A 10,738-nucleotide genomic window follows, 5' to 3' on the forward strand; every position below is an offset into this window, starting at 1 on the left:
GGGATACTTGATTGACCAATAATATTGCTCAAATAACAAATGGCCCAGAGGGCCTGCATTACTTACACCTGGATATTTCAGTAATCATGGCAAAATACTATCATGCAAGTTGTACTACAAATAGTTTCCTACTTTTTGAGCTGCCTCTCCTAACAATGGTTCTAACTCAAAGGTGGACTAAATCCTGTTATTCTTTAACAAGAAGGATTTTCAATTGTTTTTATTTTTTAAGTTTTTTCTTCTTCTATTTTTACCCTATTGAGCCCCTCTTTCTAGCCCTATATAGGAGCCATACCATGTGTTTATCATCAGATCCATTCTGGAATTCAGAAACAGTAGAGATTTAAAGGAAATATTGATGGATGAGAATGGATAACAGACATTGCGCAAGGCGGCCCTTCAGGCAGTGCTGGTATTTAAAACAAATGAGCAAATTTTTCACGAGGCTTTGTCTCATCGATACCCATATATACCATTAATTAGAAAAATATTTTTGTTAAAATCAGTTAATTACACATTGTGCTTAATATGATGGTGTCAAATACAGTTTGTCTTATAATAATACAATGTAAAACTAAAGCTATACAAACCAACAAACTGAATCATTAAAAACCCCTGAGACTTATCTTGTCTGGAGATATTAACATCCTTATAATTATCATTGTGTGAATTTTGTTTTAAATATGATCTCAAGGTACATGTATGAAGATGCTAGGTCGCTGGCAAACATATAGGGTACATACACACAACACCCGACTACTGCATGTTTATGTTTCACTGTAACATGTGACCTTTATCTTTTTGTAATTGACACAAAGACATGTAGGCCTACATGAAAAAATACTAGAGAACGAGTCGTTTTCAATCTTAATAAATTAATATAACACGTCTTGACGGTACCTATCATGTTAAGTGAAATCCTCTCTATTTGACATGTTTATCCTTACGCAGGGCCTTAATAAAGAATTGATAAAAAACAATACTATCAAGTTTAAATCACCGAGTACTTATTGAACATTCCGGTCAATTCTCTTCAGCCATCTCGCCTTTAGTAAGCCCACCAAGGCGATTTGCCTGCGAAAGGATATTCCAATTCATCACATTTGAGGAAAACTATCAACGCGAAGACGATTAAGTTGGAATGAAGACGGGTTTTGTAGTATTTTTGAAGTATTTGTCACATTTGGTTGCGAAAGGGCTAACATTGGGAATTTAAACGTGTCAGGTAGGACTGTCGTCTGCCCGTCTGGTTTTGTAGATCTCGGGCCGGGCCGGCCAGTTGTCAAGCTCGCCTAACATCGATATTAAAAGACCGTATTCTAGATTTTGGATGAACAAACATGTGTATTTACATAAAAACCTACCAATTATAAAATAGTCCGGCTGCAACTGACGAAAAATCCTCTTCTTTGCATTAAAATACCCGCAACGCAGCAGCGCGTTGTTTAAATTTTTTCCGAGGTCGTAGTCCAATAGTTTAATCGACGTAGTCCGGAAATTATTATAAAAATCAAATCTTTTACTTTATTTTCGGTTTTTGTTATCATAACACTTTTTTCGTCGCTAAAATAAGAACTGTAAATTAAATTAAAAAAAAATGAAATTAGCAGAGGATAAAATAATTATCTCACCATGTATAAATAAATATGTGTATCACAGGAAAAACAAAATCCGGATAAAATGGCCGTGTCGACTATTGTACTCACCTCTCTTTTGCGTTTTGAGCGAGACTCGACTTTTTGAATGCTATATAATTTACTATATTTCTATGCTGGTTTAAATAAAATAAAAGCTGAAATATTTTTGTGGAAAAAATCTTCACTCCTTTTTAATTTTCATGTTAAACACCCGAATTTCTGCTGTATTCAAAACATTTCAACAATTTAATTCAAACCAATATTAATTTAAAACACTAATGCATCTTGATTGTAATTTCTAACCATAAAAATACAAAACTTAGATTTCAAGAATGTGAGAATAGTGGGGCAGATGACGGGATATAGCTAGGCTTAGCCTACCACATTTAATATTTATAAGATTGTGAGAAGTCCCAAGAGCCAATCATGTATGCGACGAGAAGTATATAAAAATAAATAGATAGATCTATAAATAAATAAGAATTAGATCTTACATTTTTTCTTTTAATCTTTGTTTTGTATAAACCGACATTAAGTACAAAGAGACTTAGGCTCAGGATGGTTTATTAATAAAAAAAAATAATTAAAAAAAAACCCATTAGCTACAGGTATATGGAAAAAAAGGGCCAATCATCTAATTTTCCACTGCAATTTATCCTCTTTATAACGCATAACAAGTAATATTGAATTCATATAATGCTTAACGCATTCACATAAATAGGACAAATACAACGTTAATCAAGTTTTTAACTTTTCCCCCGCGAACCTGAAAAGGATATATAGGCCTACATTGAAAATAGGCATAAGCCGAAATATCTTGCAAATATTTTGTCATTTTTGGACATCGAAGATTTGCAAAATGTTGCTTGTGTCAACAAGACATTACAAAGTATTATATTTAGTCCGATGCTCTGGCCTTTGTTCACACACATCTGTATGCATCGCAACTCATGGAATCCAGATATCTGTGCCGAATGTATCAAAATATTGACGCAAACTTTTTTCTTCATTATCATTTTTGCCAAAAATGAAAAAAGTGTAAAGACTGGAAATCAAGGCAACTCAAAATATGTGTATATCAGTTTCAAACATTCAGCTAAATCTAGGTTCTTGTAACATCTCAAACACCTGAAAATTTCATCATTGCCCGAAGTTGATGAGAGTGTGCTCATTCTTTGTCTGAAAATCAGTCCAATACTCTTGCATATTGAAAACATCTTAACATCTGTATCACCAGCAGGTTTACTGGTCAATCTCAAAGCACCGCAAGCAATCTGTATCACTCCTTCACAACATATTGAAAGCTGGTCATCTATGCTAAATTTGTACTGTGGCAAAGTGTGTTTTGGGCATGCAATTTTGGACCGAATTCCCAAAAGATTGCTGAATAAAAGTCTACTGGCATATTGTATGATGCCTTTCAATTATGAGGCAAGCAACTAGATTTGAAAACAAGTCTCTAGTCTACAAATATTCAGCAATGAACCATTGCTGACTTAAAGGCTCTATGTCGGTGTTTTAAATAGCGAGTTATTTTCCCAGTTTACTTAGTTATGAAATGTGTTTACATTAAAAGTTGAAAATGTTAGTCGTTACCATGTAACCCGGTCCTACATGCATAATTATTTCAAATCAAAGAATTATTGCTGTTTTCAGTACTTTTGTCCAAGTAGACTTCAAGATATTTCAATGGAACAAATACAGATGTCTGAACATCTATAGTAAAACCTGCCAATTGCCACTGGAGGTATTTTTCTGATACTGTCTGATAATGTGTTTTGTTTAGTCATACATTGTTGTTTACATTTTAAAGATAGTATTTTTCAAGCATTCAGCATCATGAATTCTGATCATATTGTATGAGGCAATACTAACAATGTTGGTTTAGATTTTTACCTTGCTGACTTGACAACAAAACTATCATTACATTTTGTATACACAGAGATACACTTTGTGCTAATTCTAGTCCATTTTTTCAATTGTTGTTTATTTTTGTTCGTGTTAAGTCTCCTTGTGATAGGCCGGAACTTTTGCCGATTTAAATTGCTATCTCACTGAAGCATACTGCCGAAGACACCCAGCAGCACACCCCACCCGGTCACATTATACTGACAACGGGCGAACCAGTCGTCCCACTCCTTGAATGCTGAGCGCTAAGCAGGAGTAGCAACTACCATTTTTAAAGACTCTGGTATGTCTTGGCCAGGGTACAGAACCCAAAACCTTCCTCACAACGGCGAACGCTCAACTAAAGGCCAAAAGTGAGGCATTGTCAAGGGAGACATTAGGAAGAAGAACGTTGTTAAGAAAGAAGAGAAAAGATAAGATCCCAAATTTAGTCGCCTCTTACGATCATGCAATGGGGGCAGCAGGTACAATTCTTACGCCCTACCTGCAGGGCAGAAACAATATTTCAGCCAGACTTGCTAAAGATCAAATTTGATAGCTTGAATGAAAATACGGTCTAAACATATTTGACTTAAAATGGTCTGAACTAAGGTAATTTAGATGAGGAAATTTTTAACATTCTATCAAAGCAATATTTTTTTAAGTTTTCAACTTGAATCTTTTTGGTTGATTGCATCGATGAGGCTTCTGAAAACATTCATTTTTTCATCATGCATAGTTTTGAGAACTTTTTGTCTCTTCTCATTTTCTCTCTCTTCTTTTTCTACATAATCTTTTTTGAAAGCCAATGACATCAGGGGAGGTTCGAACTCTCTTTCTTTTGGGTGTTTTCTCTTTCTCGCCGTTCTCTTCAGATTCATCATCAGGTTCATCAGGTTTATTGGGTTCAATGGATTGTGTACTGGGTCCACTCGATTCGAGTACCGTTACTTGGTTCATGTCGTGCCTTTCCCCAAGCACTTGTTCCATTTCCTCCTCAAACTCAAATGTTTTGCTACTCTACCCAGTCTTGTTTTGGTTAGAAATGTGTTTTCTGGATGTCGATACTAGAGTCTTCCGTCGCCCCTCTACCTGCGCTGCGAAGCCTGGTGTAGGGTAAACTAACCTAATTCCAGCCCCATTGTACTTTGAATGTTTGCTGCGGCTACTAGATGCTCTTCAAGCTTCCAAGTGACTTATAATACTTTCAAACAAATCAGTTTCTACTGTTTAAATACATAGCAGTTATCAGAGTCCTTAAAACGTTTGTAACATATTGGTTTATATACAAAGAAGGCAGAAGTACCAATCTTCAGCCTAATAGTTCCTAACTCCAGCCAGTCAGTACCTTATTTCAGCCATACAGTCCCTAATTCCAGCCGGGTACCAAATACATCTCCGAGAATCAATATACAGGTCAGTTTAGCAAAACATAAGTAAAACAAATAGAGTAAATAGTATAATTTAATTAATTTATATAATTTCAACAAAATGAAAAGCAACTTTTAAGAATCTACTAGGCCTATATGTAGGCTATATTGATATGTCTACATGCATTTGCCTCTATGACCATTTTCAATTTTTGCTGGACGTTTTTTTCACTTTTTTTGATTTTGGTGTACATTTTGCTGCTTCTCGCTTGAGAGTCCTTTGTAGTTTTGCCGTTTCCTTTTTATTTTCTTTGTCTTGCTTTGCTTCCAACTGTTTTGTTTTGTGGCTGATCACTTCCTCCGATGTCAACACAAAATATCTTTCTTGTACTTTTTTCTTATTTTTTACGGAAGTGGTGCTTGTCGGATACGGCAATACATCTGCATCCTTATCGAAGGGAGAAGACGTATTTTGAAATGGGAACCGGCTAATAGCTTTCTGATTCACATCATTGGTTATCTGAAAAAAGTGTTTGTCATAAAAGAGTTACTTTCACACTTATACCCATATATAATCAAACTACACATCAAATGTTCTAATTTTAGTTTCATTAATTTCTAGTGTCATTTTAGGTGGATAATAATAATAATAAAAAACAATGTATATTTCACTACCTGCTCAATGTTTTACCCTTCCCAGTCCTTGTATTGTGATAATTTATAATAGGATAATATGTATGTCCTTGTATAACTTAAAAATTATAAATTAATACAGAAAGTAACATTTTCTGAAGATATCCATTTATCAAATTAAAGTAAATATTATCTAAACGTGTTGAAACAATACCTGGCTATTCTCTTCAGGTGTTGAGAAAATATTGCCTTGTATCAAGGCTTTTAGTACTTCATCATCGGCAATGTCCAACACCAATGTCTGATCAACTTTATCTAGAATGACATCAGTGAGAATGTCATCTGGAATAGGTGCCTCCTGATTGGCAACAGTGGCCGGAGTCTCTGGAGGGCCAACAGTAACGAGGGTCTCCTGAGGGACAACAGTGGTCGAAGTCTCCTGAAGGACACCAATGGCCGGAGTCTCCTGGGGGACAATGGTAACGAGGGTCTCCGGAGGGACAACAGCGGCCGGGGTTTTCTTCGTGGACCTGGTGTTGGATTTTTTTTTGTTTTTCCCATAATTATTCTTGAAGAAAGATATATACTTATGTCATGCATTGTATGTCACTATGTGTAAGAAGAAAACCGCCTAGGTTTATCAATGACACACAGGCAATGTTAGAATTACATTACAGTATTACTGCAGATGATATTTCAATAACAGCAGCTAAATTTATACATTTATACATTATTATTTAATCTAAATTCTATAAATTGTTATAAATTTGTTATTATTTCTAAATAATAATCTATGTTATTACTTCATGCATCATGTATGCCTAGCGCAGGTGTAAGATTTAACAACGTACCCAATTCCAGCCCCCTAGTACCTAATTCCAGCCTAGGCTGGATTACGGTACAACAGGGGGCTGGAATTGGGTAAATGTCAACTATTTTGTCAATATGTTGTTTATTTATTTATCACAGATATTCTGATGAAACAATAGTCATTTAAACAAAGCAAATTATTTGAATTGCTCTCATAGTAGTAGCAAGTACACTTCTTTTCAATATGGACCAGATAAAGAAAGCGTTTTGTCGATGCATTACCTGAAAAGTTGTCTTCTTCTGGAGCACTGCTTTTGCACTTTTCAAACTTTGCCGCCAAAACAACTTCAAGGTCACTGAGGACACTTGCATCATTGAAAACAAAAACTGCACGTCCCTTAGATCAATACAAATCATTGTCAAATGTGATTGGCACACACAAACACTATGTATGCCAAAGTAAAAAAGTGGCTGGAATTAGGTTCATGGCTGGAATTAGGTTAGTTTACCCTACTTCAGTAAGAAAGTTCAACTCATGTGTTATATCCTCCCATAATGATTTATTTCTATATTTTGAACTATTAAACTTGTCTTTTCTTTCAGAGTATATAGCAATCAATGCCAAACTGTCATTAGCACTGTATAGCTTGGAACTTAATGCTGGGGATATAACAGCTGGTATGTCCAGAAGGTCAGTAGCTGGTATGTCCGGAAGGTCAGTGGCAATAGCTGGTCTCTCTGGAAGGCCAGCATCTATAAATATATACATGTAATCTCAATTTCAATAAAAACGCAGTTACAGAATTTGCAAACATCGTTGAAACAGTAATACTCCATTTGCTTTTATTTGCCACACAACTGATTAAACAAGGAACATTCAGCATGCCAAAAAGTAAAAAGAAGCATTTTATAATTTAAAACTGAGGTAAATAATCCCTGCGAGTAGATGCTGTGCATGCATCTATTAATTGATACATTTATATAGTTACCTTGGTCCAAATCCGTCTCCTGCCCACTTGACATGGCAGCAATCATCTTAAGAGTGGCTGGATCTATTATAAACAAACATATATATACATTGAGTATTTTCTCATACATATAATATGATAATTAATTTACATAGGAGAGGAATTAATATGTAATATATAATCTAAGCTTGTTTTCCAATCCTAGTTGTATCAAAATATGTATTGTAATGTTACTTGTAAGAACTTGAATGTCAATAAAAATATCATTTAAACTAAGTGCAGGATTGTGAGATTGGATAATACATATAATCTGATAATTAATTTACATACCATGCCTTTGTATGGCTGTCATGGTCTGCGAGTATCACAAGTTCACACTGATCACTTAAAATCAACTGAGTGTTCAGTAGAATTCCAAAGAAACTTTTCAAGAGTCTCCATACATTTTTTTATTTTGTTAACATTTTGCCATTTTTTAATCGAATTTGATTTTGAATTATAGATTAGATGTCGGTAGTGATATAATCCCTTTGATTTTGACCGAAAGGCAGACTCCTGCGATGGTATTTGCTGAAATTAGGGTTATCTACTCATTTATAAATGAGTCTTAAACGTGCGTCTTAAACGCAAACGCTACGAAAGTGCTACGGAAGTGGTACGGTAATGCTACGGAAATGGTACGGTAATGCTACGGTTGACGCTCACAAATAATCGACCGTTTCTGAATAAATTGTCTGGTTCTTATAAAAAGCGGATCCTAGACGAAGCGAACACGTAGAAACGACAGTGAAATGGTGTCTGATTGAGTGAATGTTGTATCGGGAAGTGGAAGAACGTTTTATCAAATCGTACTACTATAGAAAACCTCAGTATGCGAAAATTTGTACAACTTTTAGAAACCGGAAATATTAAGGTCATATAAGGATCTTTCAAATTTAGGAAAATTTATTATTCTCGGCAACAAAAGACGATAGCATTTAATTTTAAAATAAAATCACTCTCTACACTAGCGCTGCGGTCGCGTATGTGTTGTCTCTGTGTGTCCGAACTTTATTGTTTTGTTTTTAAGTATTTATCTATATTTTCACTGCATTTGTACTGATAAACCGTAAGGTTTAAGTAATAAACTAATTGAATTGAAAATCTTGTATCAGTGTTAATTTAGGTACAGGTAAACATATCAAGAATTCTGAACACAGATTGACCAGGCTATGAATAGACCCCTTATAGGGCTAATTGTAAAAAGGATAAACTGACCAGGTGTGGTGAGGACTTACATACCTGAGCCCGATGACTCCTAATCAAGTGTATATCCATGGCCATCAGGTGAAGTTGATGGTGATGGGGAGGGGGGATTAGTACCCATGGCAACAATTTTGGTTTGGTTTATTTTGTTTAACGTCTATTAACAGCTAAGGTCATTTAAGGACGGCCTCCCATGCGTGCGGCGAGTGGTATGTGTGCTTTGGGAGGCTGCGGTACGTTCGTGTTAAGTCTCCTTGTGATAGGCCGGAACTTTTGCCGATTTATAGTGCTACCTCACTGAAGCATACTGCCGAAGACACCCAGCAGCACACCCCACCCGGTCACATTATACTGACAACGGGCGAACCAGTCGTCCCACTCCTAATATGCTGAGCGCTAAGCAGGAGCAGCAACTACCATTTTTAAAGACTCTGGTATGTCTCGGCCAGGGGACAGAACAGTTAGGGGGACAATTAAGTAAAGTACATTACATGTCTGGCAAGTCTATATATAGCAATCACTGGTATATGTTACTGGTGTGTAAGCATTGACGATTTGTTTAAAAGTCTGATGTCGGATCAGAGGAAACTCTGGCTGGGGAGGGATAAAAACTAAAAACAAGACATCAATAATTATATACTTAAGAATATACAATGTACATGTGCAATCAGATACGTGTATATCACACGTCTGCAGTGGAGCATGTGTGTTTACGTGATAATGGTAACACTCTGAAAATCTTTATTAATGGAATTGTTTTGTGATCTAACCTTCAGTTGAGTGACAATCAGTTAACCTTTGCACCCTAGGAGAAGTGAGGAGTGCACGAGATTCAAGGTACTGAAGTAAACGTATAATTAGTGCACAACAGTTTTTTTTAAAACTTATTATCACAAAGGACATAACCCGGTAACACATTGTTTCAATATCTAAAGACTTCAACAGTGTAGAGTGAAGAATCTACTTTTGAAATTAATTTTGATGCTGTTTCCGATCATTTTAATCATTTACATGCTTCTATTACAACACATCAGTTTGTGTCAGAGGCCTAATAATGGCTGACTCAGGTGTACATGTACATCTATGTACTTAATGTAAATATTTTTTAATATTAATGTTAATTTACTAAAGTTTCTTTTACATTGTTATTCTAAACTTGAAAGTTTCTTTTACAGTACATGTCATCTATATGATATTATACATTGTATGTTCTGTCGACAGATATTGAGACATGTACATGTCCAGACTACATGTAATGTACATTACATTGAAGCCAAACATCTAGGAAAGGCCTGTTGCCAATTGCCAACTGGTCGCAATATGCAACCCCACAGCATTGATGACTTGCATCCTATCACACCTTACCTGTAAGATGCTGATCAGTCTAGCTCTTTTGTGTCTGGCACATGGTATACCTGGCCAGGTGACCTGTCCCCAATTAACCCCCCGGGGTCCAATTATGGCTCATTCTCACTTAGCCAACATACAGAAATTTACCTGTATTACCTGGCCCTGCCCTGCAGGTAGCTATCTCATTACTGGCAAATTAGCTATCATGTGTACATGTATAATTATACATAGAACCTATAAATAATCATATCTACATGTACACATGATAGCTAATTTGCCAGTAATGAGATAGACCCCGGTTCTCTAAACAATTGGATGTTATCTATACCATGTTCATGTAATACTGGTTGTATTCAATTATCTTCATATAGTTCTAATTAATGTGGTAATTACATGTAGACTTCAGGTCACGAACCCCATAACCATATTAAGTCGGGGGAAATCTATCTGTCCGGCCGATGCACATCATGATTATTATAAAAGAGTAGCCTTCCATTCATACAATGTCAATTCCTTCCCGTGCTTTGCACGGACACGCCAGTCATTCGGTCGTGCTTTGCACGGACAATGTCGCTCTTAGCCGTCTGCGAACGGACACATCATATACCTACCTGCATCAATAAACAGAGGAACCACCAATCTACGACTTCATCTTTATTCAACTCTACTACTACAACTACACATCCAACTACAAAATACTAGAAGATTATTATATTTTACTGGTGCCGTGACCAGGATTTGGACATTTCAGACATGAACAAATACAAGATTTTAACATTCTTCAAATCAAAACAAAATTCAACAGGGACGAGAAGACAGACAAACACAAAAATTTCAC

General features: G+C 35.9%; 1 protein-coding gene across 1 annotated transcript; it reads right to left on the reverse strand.

The window, feature by feature from the left end:
- Nucleotides 1-4,987: 4,987 nt before the first annotated feature.
- Nucleotides 4,988-6,776, reverse strand: LOC117341169. The gene is made up of 3 exons (XM_033903016.1): nucleotides 6,620-6,776; nucleotides 5,742-6,095; nucleotides 4,988-5,414 (listed from the first exon to the last, which is right to left on the reverse strand). Exons 1-3 carry the CDS (start codon nucleotides 6,752-6,754, stop codon nucleotides 5,100-5,102), a joined length of 804 nt encoding a protein of 267 aa, XP_033758907.1. The 5' UTR covers nucleotides 6,755-6,776; the 3' UTR covers nucleotides 4,988-5,099.
- Nucleotides 6,777-10,738: the final 3,962 nt, after the last annotated feature.

This window comes from Pecten maximus, chromosome 2, assembly GCF_902652985.1.
Source record: "Pecten maximus chromosome 2, xPecMax1.1, whole genome shotgun sequence".
NCBI classification, from domain to species: domain Eukaryota; kingdom Metazoa; phylum Mollusca; class Bivalvia; order Pectinida; family Pectinidae; genus Pecten; species Pecten maximus.

Bases quoted from the DNA above. Each gene is read 5' to 3' on its own strand.
- LOC117341169 (XM_033903016.1), bottom strand. From the start codon at position 6,754: ATGATTTGTATTGATCTAAGGGACGTGCAGTTTTTGTTTTCAATGATG. The intron at 6,096-6,619 runs GTAATGCATCGA...TCTTTCTTCAAG, and splicing joins AGAAGAAGACAACTTTTCAG to AATAATTATGGGAAAAACAA. The intron at 5,415-5,741 runs GTATTGTTTCAA...CACTTTTTTCAG, and splicing joins CACCTGAAGAGAATAGCCAG to ATAACCAATGATGTGAATCA.